Source organism: Cervus elaphus, chromosome 5 (genome assembly GCF_910594005.1).
Source record: "Cervus elaphus chromosome 5, mCerEla1.1, whole genome shotgun sequence".
NCBI classification, from domain to species: Eukaryota; Metazoa; Chordata; class Mammalia; order Artiodactyla; family Cervidae; genus Cervus; species Cervus elaphus.
Genome location: NC_057819.1, coordinates 42,371,947 through 42,397,232, shown reverse-complemented (window position 1 = coordinate 42,397,232; position 25,286 = coordinate 42,371,947). Strand labels below are relative to the sequence as shown.

Below are 25,286 nucleotides of genomic sequence, written 5' to 3'. Positions count from 1 at the left end.
ATGGTTACAAACATACTAAGGATTTTTCTCTCCCTTTTCTCATTCACTGTACTCAATTACAGTAATAGATATTTTTTATGCACACACATTCTGTAAATTAATTCCTTCATCAGATACTTACTGAGTGCTCACTGTATTCCAGATACTATGATGGAGCCTGAAGTCAAACTATAAAACACTATGATAGACACTGCAGGAAGAAGCATGAAGTAACTACAAAGGGAAGCACCAACCTTGGCTAAGTGAGTAGAAATCAGAAGGGAAGTTTTAAAAAGGGAAAACACTAGAAGGGATACTTTAAAGATACGTGAAATCATAGCAATTTTGTTTCTTAGAGATTAAAATTATTTTCAAACCCATTAAAATTCAACCAGTAAAAAATATTGTAACCAAAACAAAAACCAAAATACCCCACCACACCACACCTCAAAACCCAAGAACTATAGTCTGTATCGATATTGACTGTATAGGCCAGAGAATTCAAGTGTAGAGGTAAAAATTCCAATTTCAGATATTTAAGTTATGTAATATAAAGACTAACTCATCATTTACAACCAGAAAATACTGCCTGATTTCACCCACACTAATATCAACTTCTAGTGATGTAGAGTTAAGCTTATAACTACTTGTTTGGTGCCAAGTTAAATCACCCTATGACAGTATACCAGGTTGAAATATAGGGGGAGATACAAGCAAACCCTTGGGGAGTCAGACATTCCCGAAGAAAACGCATTGGTTGACCTTTGATAAAGTGTTGGAGCTTGCACTCTCAGTTTCTTCTTCCAACAAGTTTTTGTTTGAACTTCATGGCCACTAAAAACCAGATCAAGTTCAATATTCACTAACTTGAACTAAACATTTTATAGATATTATATACCTCCATATTTAACAACCAATCTGTAGAGGAAGGGACCATCTCATTCTCTTAATAGTGAGTATGGAGAAAACCTGTAATAGGACTTCAAATACCTAACTGGATACAGCTGGACACATTTGAAAAATTTCTTCATCCCTCCTAACTCAGTCTGTAAAGAATCTACCTGCAACACAGGAGACCCGGGTTCGATTCCTGGGTGGGGAAGATCCCCTGGAGAAGGAAATGGCAACCAACTCCAGTATTCTTGCCTGGGAAATCCCATGGACAGAGAAGCCTGGCGGGCTACAGACCACGGGATCGCAAGAGTCGGACACAACTTAGCAACTATAACCACCACCATGATTAGTTTTGGGCTTCCCAGGTGGCTCAGCGGTAAAGAATCTGCCTGCAAGGCAGGAGCCGCAGGTTGGATCCCTGGGTAGGGAACATCGCCTGGAGTAGGGCGTGGCAACCCACTCCAGTATTCTTGCCTGGAGAATCCCGTGGACAGAGAAGCCTGGTGGATTACAGTCCTTAGGGTGGCAAACAGTCTAACACGACTGAAGCGACTTAGCACATGAGGTTTTATGTAACAGTATCAGTACAAGACAACAAAAACATCTTGAACTGTTCATCAAGCAACATCTATGACACGTCTCAGAAACTTTACCTCAATTCATAAAAAAACATATTTACTGAACTGACTTCAAGTTAACATTTTTATTGCTGGGATTGAAATTTCCTTTCATCTTAACTGTTAAACAGTGATGAGGTTCAAATCTAGAAAAAATCATTTTTTTTAAACGAGGATTGTAATCCGTCTACAAATGTAAAGTTTTGCCTAATTTTTCTTGCAAAAATTGTAACTTTTGTCTTCCTTTTTTGAGGAAGCAAAGTTCCCTCTCAAGAAATAACTGCTGAGTTTGCAGGATCTCTGGAGTACTTCTAACTTCATGCCTTATTGCTACACAGCTAACTATATAGACAACAGCTGTGTTCTTTCTTCAAAGACCCACGTACTTATTTTCTGGAGATTACCAAATTCACACCCAGAAATCCTCCATCCGTACAACTCTGGAGGTAGATGCTGAAGACGCCAGCCTGGATTCTGCTCCCAGACGCAGACACCTAAGTACTTTCGAACCATCCGCTTTGGCGAATGGGTTCTTCCAGATCAAAAGTGCTTGGCAACAAAGATACTGGGGCACTTAAAATATGTATTTAATCACCTACCTATGTTTACTTTTTTTTTTTCTTTTTGAAGGAATAAAAAGAAAAAAAAAAAAAAACTTGTGTGACTCCCTCCCTCCGAAGACACAGGCCCACCAGCGCATCCGCGGCCACACAGGTGGCTCAGCCCGCTGTCATCCAAGTTCCCACAGCCCCGCCCGTCTCTCGACAAACAGCCAATAATATGAGAGAACGCCAGAAAGCGCGATGACGTAGGCGCTGACGCCCGCGTGATGACGCAGGCGGCGTCACCGTCTCCAAGGAGCGGTCTGGGGCACCGGTTTCAAAGTCGCAGGGCGGGCCGAGTGGACTTCCGCTGCTGGACCCGGGCTTCTCGGTCTTCCTGGCGTCGTTCCCCGCCCCTCCAAGGATGCCGCCCCCCGGCTGCCCGCCAGCTCTCTCGGCGCTCTCCTGAGTGGCCCGACACGACCCCGAGTGACCCGCGGGACGTCCAATATATCCAGCCGCGTCCCTGGTCCTGTTTGGCTGGGATTCGGGTGAACGTGAAACAATTCACTTGGCGGGTCCGCAGCAAACCTGAAATTTGATGTCTCGCTTGAGCGAGGGACTGGGCTGGGACTCGGGAGAAGGAGGCGCGGCGGGGCTGTTGACGCCGCGTGAGTAGGATGCTGATCACACCGCTCGAGCGCTAGACAGCCTCCGGAGCTTTGCCTTAGTTCTGCTTTCCCGCACTGCGAGCTTTGTGTTTTTTTGAGAAAAGTTAAAGGTGGTGAAAGCTCCAAACAAATTGCATCCAAATGGCCACAGAGATCGACTTTCTGCGAGATCAAAGTAAGCTCCACATTCCTTTATTGAGAATTCTCATGTGTAATGTTTAATGTCGTCATCGTTGACTAATACTATCTGAATGCCTGTTGGGTACGTGGTAATTTGTAAAAACTTAAAAGAAGTTAAGTTGCAGAAAAAGCTTGATGGTATATATGAGGATACGCATACATTAAGCAGGAGCGTTTGGAATATACTTAAGCCTACGAGGGACTCTGCTAGATGCATGTTTGTTATGCTCCTCACATGCTCTGGAGGAATTAGAGGGCTAATTGCCAGGAAGAGTTTCTAAGTCTGCAGTTAGAACCTGGAGGCACAGCTCTGGCCATTTGTTCAAAAGATATTTATTGAGCTCCTCCTGTTTCTATTATGTGCCAGGCACTAGACAGGCATAGCTGCTATGAAGATAAGGAGGACTGTTCAACCCTCCAATAATTTAATTTGAGGAGGGAAGTATATGATTTCTATAAATACACTGAAGTAGCAGCAACCGTCAACTCTTTTGCCTCAGGTTTCTCACAGGGTTGGTCGAATGATTAAGCGGCCGTTAAAATATGGGCAGGATTTAGAACAGTATCTGACGTAGTGCTAACAAATATTAACTATTACAGGGTTATAATTTACTGTGGTTAAGGAAGGTACTATTTGGGCTGAGACTTAAAGTAAAATATAAATTTACGAGATAAAAAACTGTGTGGTTGAGAACAATATTTACAACATTGGAGGGATTAGGAATATGCTTTGTTAAAAACTTTGAAGACGGTTAGTTTGAATGAAATTTGATGTATACAGGGAAATGGCAAGTAGAGCTGAAAGGGAAGAATTTGGCCAGATGGCAAAGGGCCTTTTCTGCTGTGTTTTCAGGAGTTGGAATCATTGTACAGGTTATAGGAATCACTGAAAGGAATCCAATTGAGAGTAACTCGATCAGTTTGTGATTTATTTGAAAAACCCAGCTGGCTGTTATGAGGAACATGCATTACAGCAAGTGCAGTCAGGTGATTGTTGTTATTATCCAGGTAAGAAGTGAACTAAGGTAGGTATAGTGAGATTGGAGATGAAAGGATTTGGAAGAAAGGTATAGGGCAACTAAGGTTTTTGGCTTGCTTGAGCAGCAGGGAAAATGGGGGGGGGAAATGGTACATTCCATTTTGGAAACACCATAGGCCAGTGATTGAGAACTCTGCCTCTGGATTCAGTCTGTCTATACTCTATTAGCTCTATCTCTTTTGTATGTCTTTGACCTTGGGCAAGTTACTGAGCTTCTTTGTGCCTCAGTTTTCTTACTTGTAAAATGGGTATAATAGCACATGGTGTTGTTCTGAAGGTTAAATGAGATGATGCAAATAAAGCACTTAGCATGGTGTCTAGCACATTTTAGGTGCACACTTTATATTATCTAAAATCATTAATGACATGTATGACACCAAAACATTACCATTGTTTGTTAGGTTTGATGTGAGAATATCCTTCACCCCATAAAGAGGACTAGCTCACCACCATCTGGGTTGTGTGGGACAAGAATTGGTGTTGAAAAGTTTGGTTGGGGTGGGAGAGTTCCTGAGACACTCATAAACTATGTTTTAGAGGAATGCACCAGCCAGAATTCTCAAATAAAACTGAAGTCCAAATACCAGAGAGAACGATAGAAGCCATGGTAAATTATTTCTTGAAAACTGAATGGTAGTTCACCAGAAGAGAAGTGCGTGGAAGAAGGGAATTTTCAGAGGGACCAAAAGAAGCAGAGGCTTGAAATAACTACTTATTCAGGAAATTGGAGCATGGAATAGTAAGGTTTGCAGGAAGAGATGCAAATGAGTGTTGGATGTCTATAAATCTCCCCTTTTTTCCTTTAGACCTCATATGCCAGTTATAATTGGTGGGTGACCGGATTAGTTGATTAGCTAAACACCACATCAGGTAAATACAGAAAGCTTACCCTTCTCCCATCTACCTCTGACCTTCTCTTCATTGACTTCTATTGATTTTGAGCCTCCTTTAATTTGTTATAGCATACTTGCAGTACACCATTCGTCCACCTCCGTCTAAGAATGCAGGTCTGATAGTCCTTAGGGACCTGTTCAAAGACGGACATGTATATCAAGCTAAGGAGTGAAGAGTTTATTCACCAGTGGGGATGGAGTCTTTTTTTTTTTTTTCCATTCTCTTAGGAGTGTCTTTCATAGAGCAGAAGTTTTTAATTTTTATGAAGTTCATTTCATCAGTTTGTTCTTTTATGGATGTGTCATATATAAAAACTTGGGCTTCCCAGGTGGCACAATGGTAAAGAATCCACCTGCCAAAGCAGCAGATGCAAGAGACGTGGGTTCAATCCCTGGAATAGAGAAGATCATTTGGAGTAGGAAAGGGCAACCCACTCCAGTATTCTTGCCTGGAAAATTCCCTGGACAGAGGAGCCTGGTGGACTAGTCCATGGAGTTGCACGAAGTTGGTCACAATTGAGTGACTGAGTGTACACACATATCTAAAGATCTTTGCCTTACTCAAGGCTGCAAAGATTCTCTTCTATGTAGTCTTCTAGAATTTTTAAATTTCATAGATTTTAAAATCTATGAAGCATTTTGAGTTAAATTTTGTACAAGGTATGAGACAAGGGTCAAGGTTCACTTTTTTTACATATGGATGCACAGTCGAAAAGACGATCCTTTCTCTATTAAATTACCTTTGCATCTTTGTTAGAAAGTCAGTTCAACATATTTGTGTAGATCCACTTCTGTTCCATTGATCTATGCAGAAACCAATGTCCTGTTTTATTACAGTTTTATAATAAATCAGTGTGGCCTTTCAGATTTGTTTTGAAAAGAACTGTGAAAACAGTTGTTTTGACTATCATAGGTCCTTTGCACTTCCATATACGTTTTAGGATCAGCTTGTCCTGCAAAAAAAAAGGATGCTGGATTTTGATAGGCATTGTATGACTCTCTCGATTTATGTGTTTAGAATTCACTTAATGATACTGAGTCCCCTGACTAATGAAAAAAAAATCTCTCAACTGATATCTCTTCTTTAATTTTTCTCAGCAATATTTTATAGTTTTTAGTATATAGGCTTTGCACATATTTGGTCAGATTTATAACAGTAAACTGTTATTCGTTTACTTTCCATTTCTGATTTATCATTTCTAGTGTATGGAAATACTTTGTATTTGTGTACTTTACCCTGTCAGCTTTCTAAACTCACTTATTAGTTCCAGTAGGTTTAATGTAGAGTCTTTCAGATTTTCTACATTGACAGTCTTTTCATCTGTAAATAGACTGTTTCACTTTTTCCTTTCCACTTTGGAATGCCTTTCATTTTCTTGCCTTATTCTACTTACTGGAACCCCCAGTACAGTGTTGAGCCAAAGTGGTTGGAGTAGACATCCTTGTATTGTTCTTGATTTTAGGAGAAAATATCTGTTTTTCAAAATTAAATATGATACTAGCTGTAGTTTTTCCATAGATGACCTTACTAGGTTGAGGATACTAATTTCTGTTCCTAGTTTTCTGAGAGTATTTTTTAAATCAGAATGAATATTGGATTATTTTTTCCAAATGCTTTTTCTACATTTTTTTGAGATGATCAGGTTTTCTTTTTCATTTTTAGTTTTTTAATAGCGAGATTTATATAGATCACTTTTCAAATGTTAAACTTGCCATTTTCGAATAAACTCCTCTTGGTCATAATGTATTATCTTTTTAACATACCACTTAATTTTGATTATCTTAAATGTCTGTTTAAAATTTTAATGTCTGTGTTCATAAACCCTTTGTAAAAATTTTTTTTCCCTAATGTCTTTGTCTCGTTTGGTGTCAAGATATGCTGGCCTCAGAATTACTTAGAAAGTATTTTGTCCTCTTCAGGTTTCTGGAAGATGTTTGTGTAGAATTGATATTTCTTCCTTAAATGTTTGGTAGAATTTACTAGTGAAGACAGTTCAACCTAGAGCTTTCTTTGTGGAAGATTTAAACTGTAAATTCAGTTCCTTTAATAGATAAGAAGTTAGTCAGTACTTTGTTTACCCAAGACATACCCTTCGCAGATCTCATGTACATATGGAGTTCTCTCTGCGGCTTTCTCTCCTGTTCTTTGTCCTGCCAATTCTAGTTTACTTGGTTTCCACTGAGTCTCAGCTTCATCTCCTTAAATCAGAGAATCTGCTGCTCTTTGCCTGCAGTTTCCCTCCCTGTTTTCTGGCGTGAAATGTCGCTCCGGTCACTAGGCTGGGGCAGGCATAGTGCTCACTGCATTTGTTTCATGTCTGTCATTATCATTACCTGATTTTCTTGCACCTGACAAACCACTGTTTTGTCTTTTTGGTGTGTCAGGTGGAAAAATGGACCATGTTAACTTTATCTTGAGCATGAGCAGAAGTCCTATTCAATTTGCCCTACTTTTTAATATTAAACACAAATACCTTATTCCCACTATAACTGTTCTTTGACCTCATCAAGACCTGTATTCTTTGAACCCTTCATTTTCTTTCATTTCCTTAACTCTTTTGCAGCTTTTTTTTTTTTTTTCCTTATACAGCCTATAACAGTTTCCCCATTGATTCATCCGCTCTTTTGTTATTAATCTTAATGTGACCATGCCCCTGCTTTTCTGGAGCACATACTCAATGACACCTTTTCCATAGCTTGCTTTTACAGCTCTCATACCCATCTGTTCAGTAGCCATAGATAAAAACCTCCTGGATAAATGCCACCACAGTTTCTAGTCTAACTCATGACTAGTGAGTAATTGGGCTGGGATTTGAACCCAGGCAGTCTAGCTTGAACCCAGTGTTTTATGTTCTTTTCTATCTGGCAAAGACACTTGCTTGAATGAAAAATTATAGGCCTGTTTCCCTTATGCACACAGAAACTAAAATCCTAAATAAAATATTAATAAATTGAATCCATCAATGATCTATGTGGAAGAGCTGAGAATAGCCAAAAGAGTTCTAAAGAACATCAAGGTGGGAAATTTTATTTTATCAACTATTAAGACTTATTATAAAAATCCAGTTATTAAATCCAACTCTTTGCAACCCCATGGACTATAGACAGCCAGGCCCCTCTGTCCATGGGATTTTCCAGGCAAGAATACTGGAGTGGGTTGCCATTTCCTTCTCCAGGGGATCTTCCTATCCAGGAATCAAACTTGCGTCTCCTGCATTGACAGGTGTATTGTTTACCACTGAGCCACCTGAGAAGCCCCTATTATACTGTTAGATAGATAAATACATAGATCAGCTAGCACAGAAACAGATGCATACATCCACAAACACTTGTTGTCTGAAAGAACAGGCAATACAGATCAGTGGGAGAGGGATAGGCTGTTGAACAAATGGTGCTAGGATAGTTGGCTATCTAAATGGGAAAGAAAAAATAATATCTCTCGCACACCATATTAAAAAATTATTGGTTTAAGGAATACATTCTCTTTAAACTTTCAGAAAAAAAGTTAAGAGGGTGTCTTTATGATCTCAGGATCGTAGACTTCTTCAGCAAACATTTTTGACTGAAAGGAAAATATATATGATTAGACTGCATTAGAAGTAAAACCTTGGATATCACAAGAAATATCATCAATATCATGACTGCCTCAGCCACAGGGAGGGAGAATATATTTAAAATAAATATAATGAAGAGTTGATTACCATCCACAATTTAAAAAGGTCTTTCATGAACAAAAATCCATTCACGCTAATAGAAAAATGGTAAAGAATAGGACAGATTATTTACAAAAAATAAAACCTGATGAGGTACTAAAAATACGAAAATGTCAATCTCATCAGTAATCCAGAAAATGCAAACTAGAAAGTGAAACAAGTGCTTGTTGAATGAAGGAAATGGTAGATTCACATTACAGTAAAATTTCCTCCAGTTTAAAGCAGTCTATGAAGACTGTTTTCCCTCATTGATACATAATTGACTTCTTAACCTATTTTACTTCCTGAGATGTCAGATTTGGTATTTTTTCTCACTTAAAACCTTATAAAAAAGTAGTAGCTTGTATTACTACTGGAGACCAGACCCTAATTTTAGTGCCATGTGTCAGGTAACTCTTAAAAACTCTGAGGAGAACAATAAAAAGGAATAATTCTTTTTAAACTTAATAAAAGTTAAAAATGGTTTAAATTGTTAATACTTTGTAATTACTTATTCCTTTATCAGAATAATGTCTTATGCGTGTGCATGCTCATTTGTGTCCTATACTATGCAGCTCCATGGACTGTAGCCCACAAGACTCCTCTGTCCATGGAATTCTTCAGGCAAGAATACTGGAGTGGGTTGCCATTTTCTTTTCCAACATACGTGTCATGTTTCTTCACTAAATTATGTATGCTTTCGAGGAAGGAACTATTATCTGAAGTTAACAGTGTAGAATGTGTACATTTTGTGTGTGTACTTTATATATATATATTAATTTATATATAGTTAATATGTGTGTGCATATATATGTATATTTGCTTTTGTGTAACATGCAAGAAAGTAGAGAAAACAAATATAAAGCTTAGAGGATTATTACAAAGCTCAAAACTCATATAATCATAACCCAGGCCAAAAAACAGAACATTGCTAGCACCCCAGATGACCACTTGTGATTATACCCATTTCCTGCTCCCCAAAGATGATGATACTATCTGTAATTTTACACTGTAAAAACGTTTTGCTTGTGATTGAAATTTATGTAAATGGAGTCATAAACCATGTTTCCTTCTGCGTTTGGTGTCTTTCGTTTAATATTATGTTTTTGAGATTTCTTCATATGCTTCCATGTAGATGTAGTATACTCATTTTCATTACTGTAGAATATTATAGTTTATAAATTTATCATTTTTATCCATTCTTTTGATAGATAGTTGCAGAGATTTCCAGTTTGGGGGCCATTGAGAATAATGCTGTTATCAATGTTTTCTGTCATATGTTAAGAACTGACTTATTGGAAAATACCCTGATGTTGGGAAAGATTGAGGGCAGGAGGAGAAGGGGATGACAGAGGATGAGATAGTTGGAGGACATCACTGACTCGATGGACATGAGTTAGAGTTGGTGATGGGCAGGGAAGCCTGTTGTGCTGCAGTTCACAGGGTCACAAAGAGTGGGACACGATTGAGCAACTGAACTTGGGTAGTATAGTCGTTTTTACAGTACTGAGCCTTCTAATCTAAGAACATGGTATATCTCTCTGTCAACTCGAATCAGTCTTTGAGTTCTTTCATCATTCTTACAGTTTTTTGAGGACAGATCTTTTCCCTCCTTAGGTAGATTTATTCCTAGGTATTTTATTCTTTCACTGCAGTGATAATTGGGATTATTTCCTTAATTTCTGTTTTTGATCTTTTGTTATTAGTGTACAGGAATGCGAGAGATTTCTGTGCATTAATTTTGTATTCAGTTTTACCAAATTCATTGATTAGCTCTAGTGGTTTTCTAGTGGCATCTTTAGGATTTTCTGTGTATTGTATCATGTCATCTGGAAACAGTGACAGTTTTTCTTCCTAGATCTTCATTTCACATAGAATTGATTTTTATGAATAATGGTTTGTTCTTTTCCACCAGCATATCCAGCTGACCTGGAACCACTGACAAAGAAATTGTGCTCCCCTCTTTATTGCTCTGACGCGCCCTTTGATCACAGCTCAAGTGCTCATATGTGTATGGTTATATTTCTGGATCTTGTATTCTCTTTCATAGGTTAGTTTTGTTTATATAACTATCACACAGTCTAAATGCCAAACTTTTTAATAAATCTTGATCTCTGGTTGAACAAGTCCTCCCTCCTTGTTCTTCTTTCACAAAATATTGTTTTTCTCATTGCATTTCCACCTATATTTTTATTTTTTATGTTTTTTATGGGTAGGGCATCATGTTATTTTAATTTGCTTTTCCCTAATGCACAATGCTTATTGTTTTCCAGTAATTCCCTAATGTTGATCAACTAATACATGCTTATTTCCCATCTCTATATATTATTCTAAAAGATGGCTACACATAGTCCTATTTATTTTAATTTGGAGTGTCTGTTTTCTAACTGTGGATTTTTTTCTGGTTTTTGAGTACTTTGCATGCAAACCATTCTCCGGTTATGTGCTTTGAAAAGGTATTCTCGTAGTCAGAGGTTTGTCTTTCCATTCCTTAAACATTGTCCTTCACAGAGTAAGCAGTTTACATTTAATAAAGTCCATATGAGAATATTTTTTTTCTTTCGTGGGTTGTGCTGCTTGTGTTGTATATGAAAATGAATTGTCAAAGTATAACTTATGTAGATTTTCTAAGTTTTCCACTATAATTTTGGTAGTTTCATATTTTGTATTTAAGACAATGAAGGATTTTTAATGAATTTCTAAGATGCAGAGTTTGTGTCTTTACTTTCTTATGGTCCTCCGTTTGTATCCTCCTCATTTGTTGATGATGACTAAAGACTTAAAAGTCTATATTTTCTGTGTTAATGTGCTTTTTACTCCTTTGACCAAGGTCAAGTTGTCTGAGTTTGCATGGGTATACTAGTGGGCTGTCTATTCTGTCCCATTTATCTTTGTTTTTATTTGTTTAAAATACGATACTCTCTTGATTATTTTAGCTTTCTAGAAAATCTTGAGATCGAAAAGTGTGAGTTCATCAAATTCATCAGTATTGTCTTGACTGCTCAATGTAGTGTTTAAATCAAGTTTGTCCATATCTACAAAATAACTTGCTGAGATTTTTATTGGGATTCTATTGGTCTTTAAATCAATTTAAGAGGAATTGACATGTAAATGTTGTGGGTTTTGGTGATTAACAAGGAATATATCTCAATTGATTTTTTTTTATTGCTTTCAAGAATGCTTCATATCTTTTTTCTTTAAAAGAAAATTGTTCAATTTATTGAAAAAATGAAAGACCAGTCCATCCATTTTCCTCTGCCTCCCTCTACCCCCACCCTCCACTTCTTAAAATCACCAGTCTGTTCCCTGTATCTGTGAGCTGGTTTCTTTCTTTTCATTTAATATTTGTCTTTCTTATTTATTTAACTTCATAATACTCTGAAGATCCATTCATATTGTCACAAATGGCAAGGCTGCTTTCTTTTTTATGGCTAAGCAGTATTCCATTGTATGTATACCACAATTTCTTTATCCAACAATCGAAATTTAGGTTGTTTCCGTATCTTGGCTATTGTAAATAATGCTGCAGTGAACACGTGGTGCGTATCTTTCCAAATTACTGTTTTCATTTTCTTTAGATAAATACTCAGAAATGGAATTGCTGGGTCATACTGTAGTTCTACTTTTAATTTTTTGAGGAACTAAAACCTCCAGACCTTCAAAGTAGTTGTACCAATTTACATTTACATTTCTACCAATAATACACATCTCCACATCTTCACCAACACTTGTTATTTCTTGTTTTTGTTTTTGTTTTATAATAGCCATTCTAGTGGGAATGAGGTGATGTCTTATTGTGGTTTAATTTACATTTTCTTGATGGTTAGTGATGTTGAATATCTTTTCATGTCTGTTGGTCATCTGTTTGCTTTGGGAAAATGTCTATTCAGGTCTTCTACCCATTTTTTAATTCAATTTTGTCTTTTTTTTTTGGCTATTGATTTGTGTGAGGTTGTTTGTATATTTTGGATATGTTCTCATTATCAGGTATATGATTTGCAGTTATTTTCTCTCATTGATTAGGCTGCCTTTTCATTTTATTGATAGCTTTCTTTGCTATGCAGGTGCTTTTTCCTAAGAAGTTTCAAATGAAACTGCATTTTCACAATGATTGAGTTCAGAATACTTTTCAATTTGTTCTGTCATCCATCCTGAGACCAATAGGTTATTGAAAAGTAATTTCTTACATAACGGAGATTTTTCCGATAGTTTTTGTCTCTCGATTCTGGCCTAATTTTGCTATTATCAGGTAATGTACTCTCTTTGGCTTTGCGGGGGAGCAAAAATAAGTTTCCTGTACCCTTGTAGATTGTTGTCTGTGACTGCCTGTTGTAAAAGACAGATAATAGGAGAAAACAAACAAGTTTAATAACGTGTTTACCTTCTGTATACATTAGTGACCCAGAAAAACAGAAAGACTCCTTTAAATACCAAAGCTACAGTGTTAAATAACATCTTCAGATAAAGACAAAAGAAGATATTGGAAAAGAGGGTGAGCGGTTACAAGAAGTTACCAAGAAAAGCACAGTAAACAAGAGTAAAATTGTTATGCAGATTTAAGTCATTACCTTGGGCTTCTCCAGTGGCTCAGATGGTGAAGAATCTGCCTGCAGTGCAGAAGACCTGGAGTCGATCCCTGGGTAGGGAAGACACCCCTGGGGAAGGGAATGGCCACTCACTCCAGTGTTCTTGCCTGGAGAATTCCATGGATAGAGGAACCTGTCAGGCTGCAGTCTATAGGGTCACAAAGAATCGGACACAACTGAGCGACTAACACTTTCCGGGCTTCCCTCTGGCTCAGACAGTGAACAATCTACTCACCATGCATGAGAACCGGGTTTGACCCCTGGGTTGGGAAGATCTCTTGAAGAAGGAAATGTCTGCCCACTCCAGTATTCTTGCCTGGAGAATTCCACATTCAGTAAAGAGCCTGTCAAACTGCAGTCCATAGGGTCACAAAGAATCGTACATGACTGAGAGATTAACACTTTCTCTTTCTGGTAAAAAGAGGGGGACGTGCTTACAAATGGAGTTTTTCCTCATAAATGTGAATATCTTTAACAAAAGGGTAACTTCTACTCAATTTTTCAAAGCTTTTCCTATTCTGTTTCTTAAGAATTATCAGCCTAAAATACTTCTTATACCAAAGAGATGTATTTTAGGGTGGTATATTCTCTTCAGCTTAAGTCTTTTGAAAGTTAAGATTTACTCTTATTTGAAATTTTAGTTTTTCTTCTTTTTTAAACTGAAGTCTAGTTGCAATATTATGTAAGTTATGGGTGTACATTATAGTGATTTGCAATTTTTAAAGGTTATATTCTGTTTACAAAGTATTGACTATATTCTCCATGTTATACAATATATTCTTGTAGCTTTTTTGTACCTAAGGCTTTATACCTCTTACTCCCCTACCCAGTATTGCCTCCCCCTCTTCTCACTGGTAACCACAAATTTGTTCTCTATATCTGTGAGTCTGCTTCTATTAGATTATATTCACTCATTTGTTGTATGTTTTAGATTCCACATGTAAGTGATATCATACAACAGTTGTCTTCTGACTTATTTCACTTTGCATAATGATCTCCAATTCCATCCATATTGCTGCAGATGACAAAATTGCTCTCTTTTTATGGCAGAGTTGTATTCTATCTTCTTTATCTATTCACCCATTAATAGACACTTAGGTTGTTTCTCTATATCTTGGCAATTGCAAATAATGCATGTTATGAATATTGGGGTGCATGTATGTTTTCAAATTAGTGTTTTTGTTTTTTATGGATATGCACCCCCAGGAGTGGAATTGCTGGGTCACACAGTAGTTCTATTTTTAGTTTTTTGAGAAGCCTTTATACTGTTTTTTTTTTTTTCCTTTTTTCTTTTTACAGTGACTGCAACAATTTAACATTCTCACCAACAGGGTAAGAGGGCTTTCTTTTCTCCACATCCTCATCAACATTTGTTATCTGCATTCTTTTTGATGATAATCATTCTGACAGGTGTGAGGTGATCTCAGTGTGGTTTTGATTTGCATTCACTGATAATTAGTGATGTTGAGCATCTTTTTATGTGCCTATTGGCCATCTACATTTCCTCTTTGGAAAAAACATGTGTTCGTTATTTAAGCCCACTTTTTAATCACGTTGTTTTTTGATGTTGAGTTGTTTGAGCTGTCATACATGTTGGATATTAATCCCTTAATAGTCATATGATTTGTAAATATTATCTCCCACCTCGTTGATTGTCTTTTCATTTTTGCCCTTGCTGGGCAAAAGCTTTTAAGTTCAGTAAGGTCTCATTAATTTATTTTTGGTTTTATTTCCTTGCCTTAGCAGACATATCCAAAACAATATCTCTTCAGTTTATGTCAACTGTGTTCTGACTTTGATCTCCTTTAGAAGTTTTATGGCTCCCAGTCTTACATTTAGGTCTTTAATCCGTTTTGAGTTTATTTTTGTATATGGTGTCAAGAGATGTTCTAATTTTGTTCTTTTACATGTAGCTTTCGAGTTTTCCCAGCACCATTTATTGAAGCAACTGTCTCTTCTCTCTCGTGTAGTCTTACCTCCTTTGTCCTAGGTTAATTGAACGTAAGAGGATGAGTTTACTTCTGGGCTCTCCATCCTGTCGAGTTGCTCTGTCATCTGCTTTTGTGTAGCACGCTATTGTAACTTTGTAGTATAGTCTGAAGTCAGGGATCATGATTCCTTACCTCTGTTCTTCTTTGTCAAGATTGTTTTGGCTAGTCAGAATCTTTTGTGTTTCCATGCAAATTTTAAAATTATTTGTTCTAGGCCTATGAAGAATGCCACTGGCCTTTTGATAGGGATTGCATTGAATCTGTAGATTGTCTTGAGTAGTATGGTGATTTTAATAATATTGACTCTTCCAATCCAGCTTCATAGTATATCTTTCTGTATATTCATGTCTTCAGTTTCTTTCCTCAGTGTCATATAGTTTTTAGGATACAGGTTTTTTTCTTTATTCCTACTTTATTATTTTTGATATAATGGTCAGTAGTTCAGTCACTCAGTCATGTACAACTCTTTGCAACCCCATGGACAGCAGCACACCAGGCCTCCCTGTCCATCACTAACTTCCGGAGTTTACTCAAACTCATGTCCATTGAGTCAGTGATGCCATCCAACTATCTCATCCTCTGTCGTCCCCTTCTCCTCCCGCCATCAATCTTTCCCAGCATCAGGGTCTTCTCCAGTGAGTCAGTTCTTATTTATCAGGTGGCCAAAGTGTTGGAGTTTCAGCTTCAGCATCAGTCCTTCCAATGAATATTCAGGACTGATTTCCTTTAGGATGGACTGGTTGGATCTCCTTGCAATCCAAAGGAGTCTCAAAAGTCGTCTTCAACACCACAGTTCAAAAACATCAATTCTTTGGCACTCAGCTTTCTTTATAGTCCAGCTCTCACATCTGTACATGACTACTGGAAAAACCATAACTTTGACTAGACGGACCTTTGTTGGCAAAGTAGTGTCTCTGCTTTTAAATATGCTGTCTAGGTTGGTCATAACTTTTCTTCCCAGGAGCAAGTGTCTTAATTTCATGGTGGCAGTCACCATCTGCAGTGATTTTGGAGCCCCCCAAAAATTAAGTCTGCCACCGTTTCCCCATCTGTTTGTCATGAAATGATGGGACCGGATGCCATGATCTTAGTTTTCTGAATGTTGATTTTTAAGCCAGCTTTTTCACTCTCCTCTTTCACTTTCATCAAGAGGCTCGTTAGTTCTTCTTCACTTTCTGCCATAAGGGTGGTATCATCTGCATATCTGAGGTTATTGATATTTCTCCAGGCAATCCTGATTCCAGCTTGTGCATCTTCCAGCCCAGCGTTTCTCGTGATGTACTCTGCATGTAAGTTAAATAAGCAGGGTGACAATAACAGCCTTGACGTACTCCTTTTCCTTTTTGGAACCAGTCTGTTGTTCCATGTCCAGTTCTCACTGTTGCTTACTGACCCGCATACAGATATCTCAGGAGGTAGGTCAGGTGGTCTGGTATTCCTATCTCTTTAAGAATTTTCCAGAGCTTGTTCTGGTCCACACAATCAAAGGCTTTGGCATAGTCAATAAAGCAGAAATAGAGGTTTTTCTGGAATTTTCTTGCTTTTTTGACGATCCAACGGATGTTGGCAATTTGATCTCTGGTTCCTAATGGTAAATGGGATTGTTTCCTTAATTTCTTTTTCTGATACTTTGTTTTTAGTGTATAGAAATGTAACAAATTTCTGTATATTACTTTTATATCTGGCAGCTTTACCAGATTCATCAATGAATCCTGGTAGTTTTCTGGTGGCATCTTTAGGATTTTCTATATATAGTATCATGTCATTTACAAACAGTGACAGTTTTATTACTTTTCCAATTTGGACTCCTGTTACTTATTTTTCTTCTCTGATTGCTATGGCCAGGACTTCCAAAACTATGTTAAATAAAAGTGGCAAGAATGCCTGATCTTAGAGGAAGTGCTGTAAGCTTTTCAATGTTGAATGTGATGTTAGCCATGGGTTTGCCATGTATGACCTTTATTGGGTTGAAGTATGTTTTCTGTATGGCTAGTTTTTGAGGATTTTTTATCATAAATGGATGTTGAATTTTGTTGAAATGTTTTTCTACATCTATTGTGTTGATCACATGGTTTTTATTCTTCAGTTTGTTAATGTGGTGTATCACATTGATTTTTGTGGATATTGAAGTACCCTTGGGATGAATCCTACCTAAATATTCAAAAACTCGAGACTTACTCTTTCGTCAGCAAATTATCAGTTTTAAATGTTCCATGTGATCTTGAAAGAATGAGTTTTGTATATTTGTTGGGTGCTGTGTTCTGTTGTGGGGCTTCCCACATAGCACAGTGGTAAAGAATCAGCCTGCCAATGCAGGAGATGCAAGAGAGCTGGTTCAATCCCTGAGTCGGGAAGGAGGAGGAAACGGCAACCTACTCCAGTGTTCTTGTCTGGAAAATTCCGTGGACAGAGGAGCCTGGTGGGCTACAGTCCATGGAGTTGCAAAGAGTCAGACATGAGTGAGAGACAGAGCACACATATGCACACAGGTTCTATTGTGTGCTTCCTAGGTGTTGTGGTAAAGAATCCTCCTTCCAGTCCTGGAAATGAGGGGATATGCACGTTCAATCCCTGGGCTGGGAAGATCCCCTGGAGGAGTAAATGGCAGCCCACTCCAGTATTCTTGCCTGGATAATCCCATGGACAGTGAAGCCTGGTAGGCTGCAGTCTGTGGGGTCAAAGGGTTGGATATGACTGAGTGACTGAGCGTGCATGCATGCATGTTCTATTGTGTATTGCTTTTCTTGCTTCAAATAAAAATATTACCTTGTAGTTTCCGAGAATCCTTGGCTCTTCTGGACCTTCTTTTCCATTGTGTCTTGCCTATTCCTGTTTAATTTGGATGCTTTGTCTTGCAGTTTCTCCTCTGTCCTGAAAGAGAATTTCAGCAGTTTTTAACTTCTAAAGAAGTATAGTTTAGCTTTATCTCTCCAACTCTTTTCACTTCTAGTAGCAGGAATAAAAAAATAAATGTGGAAAATACTTTTTCTTGACTTCTAAGAATCTGAAGAGCAAGCCCGGAGAGACTGAGAATTAAAACTTTCAGAATCAGAGAAATTTGTTCTTTATAGCTGTTCTTTTCCCCATTGATAGTAATTATTTGACTTAGGTGATAGTATATCTAAATTCTAAAATGATGTCTTCAGATTGATTTATTTTGAACAGCAGTGGAGACTAACAGTTTTGCGTTGGATATATCAAATAATATCTACTTTATTTCTGTCTTTCAAAGTTGAACATTACAAATTGGTTTTTCTTTTTGTTTCAGACCAAAGACTAAATGAAATGCTTAGGCGGTATCAAACGGAAAATATTTTGAAATATTCAACCATACAGGTATGTAAATTAAATTGGGGTCTAACAAATTAAGTTCAAATTTTGTTGTAAATATATCTGTATTTGACAAGTGTAGAATAAATGCTACTTAGGATTATTCCATGTGAAGTTGCCTATAGTACTTGAAAATTTTTCTTACAACTCTGATTCTTGTAAGGAAGCAAAATTGTTTTTGTTTAATGACTATAAATTCTTTGACCATAGAAATTGCCATTTTCCCCACCAGAGTTGGAGCTTACAATATATGTATATGGTGTTAAAATGTCAGAATTGTAAAATGAGAATTCATTAGACTTTTGAAACATCTTAAAATTGTTTTTAGGATACATCCAGTTTTAAACTTTAACTCTCAATTCTCATAAATTTAATAGAAGCATGAACTAACTCAGAATAAGAAATAATACATGGCATTATTTTAATTTTTTTCTTAGGTATACATTTTTATTTAAATATTGTATTAATTTTTTTTTGACCAATAAAATATACTTACTGGTACAGTCTGAGTTATAGGATATTAAAAGAAAAATAGCTCCTAGGTTAAATGGTTGCTGTGTACTGAATCAGTAAAGAAATATTTTGCTTTTGACATAAATAAATCTTATAATTAAAACTGCAATTGCTTTTAAGGTATTAAAAGGAAGTTGTTTTTTTAAGATACTAGGTGATAGAAAATCTCATAATCCACTAGCCTCTAAATTTTGCTCAGATTCTTAGGTTCTTTTACTTCTGCTTGATGTCATATGGAAATATCCCTGAAGGGAGGATTCAAACAAAAGATTGATTTTAAAGCTTGAGTAAACCTCTGAGTATGGAATTGCACCCTATCTCCTGGAATCTGTGGCTGACTTGATTACAAAAGATGGTTTTACCAAATAAAATGTTGACTCTAGATAGCTCTTTATGTGCACCTGCACTGTGTACTGTTAAGTTTTTTTTGCTTGTTTTTGGCTGCACTGATCTTCATTGCTTTGCAAGGGCTTTCTCTAGTTGTGGTGAGCAGGAGCTACTCTTTGTTGCTATATGTGGTCTTTCATGGCAGTGTCTTCTCATTGCAAAGCACAGGCTTTAGACATTTAAGCTTCAGTATTGTAGCATGTGGGCTCAGGAGTTGTGATGTGCGGGCCCTAGAGCTGGCAGCTTTCAGCAGTTGTGGCACATGGGCTTAGTTGCTTGTGCATCAGCAGGCAGATTTTGATCCACTGTGTCACCATGGAAGTCTACATATCCTGTGATTATAATTAATTAAAGCTGACAGTAACATACTAAGTAGGGACAAGTTTTCCCTTACTTAATAGAGTACTCGTTAGTGAAATTATGTAGCTCCTTTAATTCTTTGAAGGTGCATGTCCTTCTCTTGTTGGGGTCCTTTAATGGACCGGAACCTGGTGGTACGGAGTCGACGATAAGAAAGTAAAAGAGAGAAAGAGGTTGATATTTCCTGGTTTACGCAGAGGGCCAATAAAGCCCTTGACACAGGACTTGTATCACTCACGAAGGCACCAGGCGCCCTCTCTCGGGGGTGAAGGCATAAAGTGCCTTAGGGTCTTAGAAGCCCGGGCAGGAAAGTGAGCATGACAGGTCTCCATGCTCCAGAGAATCAGCCAGAAAAAGAGAGAGAGATAGAAACAAAAAAAGACCCGGGGACCTAAGCTCTGATGGAGCAAAGGTGCTTTAATGATTTTTCTATGAGTATATATAGGCTGTGGTACAAGAAACTTCTTTCGGGAATGATAGAGATCAGAAAACCAAACATACAACAACTGTTACCAAGGGAACAAGGGGTAATGTTAGTCACAAGGTCAGGAGACAATCCATATTTCAAGAAGGGGGAACGAGACTAAGCAGTTTTGTCCTAAAGAGAATGTTTACTAAAGGAGACCCAAGCCTGCCTCACACATGACCTCAGTCCCTGGGAGCAGCGTGCTGTTCCGTTTGAAGAGGGACAAAGGACTCATGAGAGACCACACGTAGGAATCCTCCCGTCAAACATTCCCTGACACTCTTACATGTACTATTCTCGTCAGTCTTACAGTCAAATCTTGATTTTTATTTCTTATTTTTCATATTAGTATATTGTTACTGCCTAAGATTGCTTTGCACAGTATGCCTTCTCTTCAGAACATGTTGCTATCTCAAGACTCCAGTCCCCATGGGTCTTGCCTTTCACTACATACTTTGTATTAGTGAGTGGGAGTGATAGGGAGCTTCAGAGGGAGTTTAATTTGCTTTCTAGCATAAAGGTCCATATCCTTGGCCATATGCAGTGTACCTTTGGGGATTTTTCACCCCAGAAGCATTATTCTGGTTTCTGATAAAATACTCAGGAGGAGTTTTCTTTTGTAGTTATTGGTTTTTTTGTTTTGTTTTTGCTTTCTGTTTGTTTTGTAGTGAAGGGAGAGAGAGGTAGGAGTTAACTGTTCATTATCAAAGAGTAAATGGGACCCAGGTGCACTGGCTCAGATCTCGTCCCTGTAATTTTAGTTGTCACTACTAGCAACAGAAATTCTTCATAAATTTGTTTGCCCATTTTGTTCAGCTGCATTTCCCAAGTTTCTAGAATAATTTTTGTTATATACTCAATAAATATCTGTTGAATTAATGGAAGAACTATATCCTTCCTCTTCTTCCTTCCTACCTACTCTTCTTCCAACATTGTGTGAGCTCTGTTGCCAGATACAATGAAAGTGGAGATGTAAAAAGTCATGATCAGCTTGAGAAATATAAATAGTTCATGCTTTTTGTTCTATTTTTAAAGGTAAAAATCCTAGTGAACTGTCCTTTTTTCTCATACTAGGTACTGTAAAATTGCTAGGACTTGTGTTAATGGACATATTTTTGCAAAACCCTTTTTTCCAATATTGAAAAAATCTGCAGTAGTTTGATATTTCTTATATTTTAAGTTGGTACTTAAAGGATAATTTTTATAGGAACTGTATTATAAGTGATAGTTAAAATTCTTTTGTACTGTTACCACATAATGATCATTTAGACTTCTTTTGGATCAAAATAAGTTCTGTGAATTGCCTTAAGATTTTTTTATATAACATTGTTTCTTGAGAAAATACAGGATATAATACCTTTATAATAAATAGTAATACTTAAATTCTGTGGATTTAAATGGAAAGTCTTCCAGTGTCTTTATTAGCTTATATATTCAATATATTTGGTTCATAATACCTTCATAATTTATTCTTTAAAAAAACTTTTCCCTTATAATGTTATATAACTTTCTAAAGATATTATCATTTGTATTTGTACTGGAATTATGGTTGATTTACAGTGTTGTTAGTTTCAAATACAGCAAAATGATTCAGTTATACATAAACATATATCTATTCTTTTTCAGATTCCTATCCCATATAGGTTATTATGAGAGAGTGAGTAGAGTTCCCTGTGCTTTACAGTTGGTGCTTGTTGACTGCCTATGTACAGTACCATATATGTGTTAATCCCAAACTCCTAATTTATGCCTCTCACCACCTTTCCCGTTTGATAGCCATAAGTTGGGTTTTGACATCTGTTTCTCTTTTGTGAATAAGTTCATTTGTATTATCTTTTTAGATTCTGCATATAAGTTATATCATGTGATTTTTGTCTTTTCTGCATCTTGGTCACTTAGTATGATAATCTCTAGGTCCATCCATGTTGCTGCAAATGGCATTATTTCATTCTTTTTATTTTGAAGAACTAGTTAGCATTATTCAAAAACTGAAGAATCAGCTGCACTAGGAGGGGTTGTACAAAATAGATTTTTATGGATAGAAGGAGAGGAGGTGGCAAAAGGTATTAGCGAAGGAAAAGAAAGGATTGTTTCAGGCCAGGCTGTCTTCTAATGGGGGACTGACACTCCAGGGGCCTTTTTCATGCAGTTACTTCATTAGTACTGATTAGGAAATTTCAGGTGGACTGTTGTAAAGGTCACATCTCTGGGAGGGATTGAAACCGTCTTAGTTTTTGCTATGATGGGAAAGGGGGGAAGGAAATGATCTCATTTGGGGCTTGTTATTTCTTTTTTAACAGTGTGATGGTATTATTTTGCATTTCTCTGATGAATAGATATGTAGAGAATATTTTCATATGCTTTTTGGCCATCCGGATGTTCTCTTTACATGAGTTTGAGTAGCTCCGGGAGTTGGTGATGGACAGGGAAGCCTGGCGTGCTGCAGTCCATGGGGTCACGAAGAGTCAGACACGACTGAGCTGGACTCATGTTTTGTTTTGAGATGTTCCTTTTTAAATATTTTGCCCATTTAAGAAATTGGGTTATTTACCCTTTTTTAAAAAAATCATGATTGGAGTATAGTTGATTTTACAATGTTGTGTTCATTTCAAGTGTACAACAAGGTGAATGAGTTATGCATTCTTTATGAATGTGAAAGAGGAGAGTGAAAAAGCTGGCTTAAAACTCAGCTTTCAAAAAACCAAGATCATGGCATCTGGTCCCATCACTTCATGGCAAATAGATGGGGAAACAATGGAAACAGTGATAGACTTTTATCTTCTTGGGCTCCAAAATCACTGCAGATGGTGACTGCAGCCTTGAAATTAAAAGACGGTTACTCCTTGGAAGAAAAGCTATGACCAACCTAGACAGCATATTAAAAACCAGAGACATTACTTTACTGACCAAGGTCCATCTAATCAAAGCAAAGCTATGGTTTTTCCAGTAGTCATGTGGATGTGAGAGTTAGACCATAAAGAAAGCTGAGTGCTGAAGAATTGATGCTTGTGAATTGTGGTGTTGGAGAAGACTCTTCAGAGTCCCTTGGACTGCAAGGAGATCCAACCAGTTCATCCTAAAGGAGATCAGTCCTGAATATTTATTGGAAGGACTGATGCTGAAGCTGAAATGCCAATACTTTGGTATTGAAGGCAGGAGGAGAAGGGGATGACAGAGGATGAGATGATTGGATATTATGACTGACTCGATGGACATGAGTTTGAGCAAGCTCTGGGAGTTGGTGATGGACAGGGAAGCCTGGTGTGCTACAGTCAGTCCATGGGGTTGCAGAGTCGGACTTGACTGAGTGACTAAACTGAACTGAAATGTGGCTTATTGCTATTGTTTTTTAGATAGTGCAGTTCTAAACACTCCATGTGATGGATTACTCAGGTAAAACTGTGAAGAGTTGATTTGCCTCATCCCATAGTGAAGATAGAAAATCAGTAATTTAGGACTTTAAAGAGTCTGAATTTAGGAGTTCATCAATTTCTTAGGTCGTACTGCAGTCGCCTTTATTGATGAAAATCAACCTCCTCTTGATAAGAATGAAAGGTGTAAGAGTTTGCTGCAGCCCTCCAAAATGTGCAAGAACACCTTCACAAAATACTAATCAACCTATACTTTGTTTTCTTCCAAAGGATAGGGGAAAGGATGCTATTTACTCATTTGGTAACCTGTGATGATGATTAAAATCAGGAATACAAAATTAAACATTCAGAACTGTAATTACAATACTTAAAGAGTATGTAGTTATGTATGTAGTATGTCTTAGAGGAAGAAAAGTGTCCACAAAAGTAGTTTACCTGACACAGTCCAATATTATTGCCTCTCTTCGTTTGGTAAATCATCACCATCATCTCAGGAAGTTATCTTGGGATCAAAATAGATAGAAATTAATTATACAATATCCATTTTTCAAGATTTTTAGAATTCTGTAAATATTTCTTTTGTATAATTTGTTTAAATTTTGTTCAATTTGTTTAAATTTATTTTAGGGAATATAAAGTCTTATAAATACTTTTATAATAAGTCAATTTCAATCTTACTCTCCCAACCTGGTTTTTTTCTACTAGGTCTCTAATTAGGAAACAATGCAGTCTCTTATTCCTAAGGTTTTACTAGTAAGTAAGAAGGGGTTGGTGAATCTGTATTTTTATTTTCAAATATTTATCTTATGTTTTGATTTATTACTTTTATTTCAGAATGTTATGGCTTTTATCATTTATATTATTGAGTCATTTATTCTTACATTTGTATCTCCTTAGCAGCTATCCTTAGAAAATAGTTATGGAGCAGTGTCTTCACTGAATTCACATTAGTATATATTGAGCACCATCTTTATGTTAGGCACTGTGCCAGGGGTTTTAGCGATGTAAAGGTATATATAAAATAGCAATTTTAGAGGAACATAGAGACTTATAAATTGGAGAAGGAAATGGCAACCCACTCCAGTGTTCTTGCCTGAAGAATCCCAGTGATGGGGGAGCCTGGTGGGCTGCCGTCTATGGGGTCGCACAGAGTCGGACACGACTGAAGCGACTTAGTAGCAGCAGCAGCAAAGACATAAAAATACGGGATGAGAAATATTAAATAATTGGATAAAAGGCATAATATTTGAATCTTTTAAGAACTTTAAAACCATTTATTAGTAATAAGAGAAGACAAAAAAGGAGATCATGTATAGTTGGAGAGATCTGGGAGTTTCCTGGAGGACATGTAGTATATCTCAGGAGCACTGCTAAGTAGGTAGGATTTTGAAAGAACTTAAGTGGGGGGGCCAAAAGAGGGCGTGGTGAAGAACATTGTAGCTGGACCCACTGGCGTAATGAGTAGGCAAAGTGGGTGAGAAAATGAGAGTTATATTTAGGGACTAAAACATACTTCAGTTTCTGTAGTGTGTTTGGCATATGTGAAAGAAGTAATTGAAAATAAGGTTAGGAGGTGTAGATTGTTCCCACATTATAGAGGACCTTGAATGGTTAAGTTGAATAGTTTGGATTTAAATACTAGAAGATTATTAAATATTTTTTTTAGAAGAATGGCTTTCTGAGTAATCGGGAAGAAACTCATCACTAATTTATTTTGCATCTATTGCAAAAAAAAGCACCCATTCCAGTCCATTTTAGTTAATTGATTTCTAAAA

General features: G+C 37.1%; 1 protein-coding gene across 3 annotated transcripts in view; it reads left to right on the top strand.

The window, feature by feature from the left end:
• Positions 1–2,329: 2,329 nt before the first annotated feature.
• The window catches only part of SCLT1 (sodium channel and clathrin linker 1), a 223,066-nt gene continuing 200,109 nt past the window's right edge, over positions 2,330–25,286 (top strand). For all 3 annotated transcript variants that reach the window (XM_043902420.1, XM_043902419.1, XM_043902418.1), the window contains exons 1-2: positions 2,330–2,878; positions 18,353–18,420. In XM_043902420.1, coding sequence (XP_043758355.1) covers positions 2,845–2,878; positions 18,353–18,420 — 102 coding nt within the window. In that variant the 5' untranslated portion in view covers positions 2,330–2,844. The remainder of the gene's footprint in view (positions 2,879–18,352; positions 18,421–25,286) is intronic.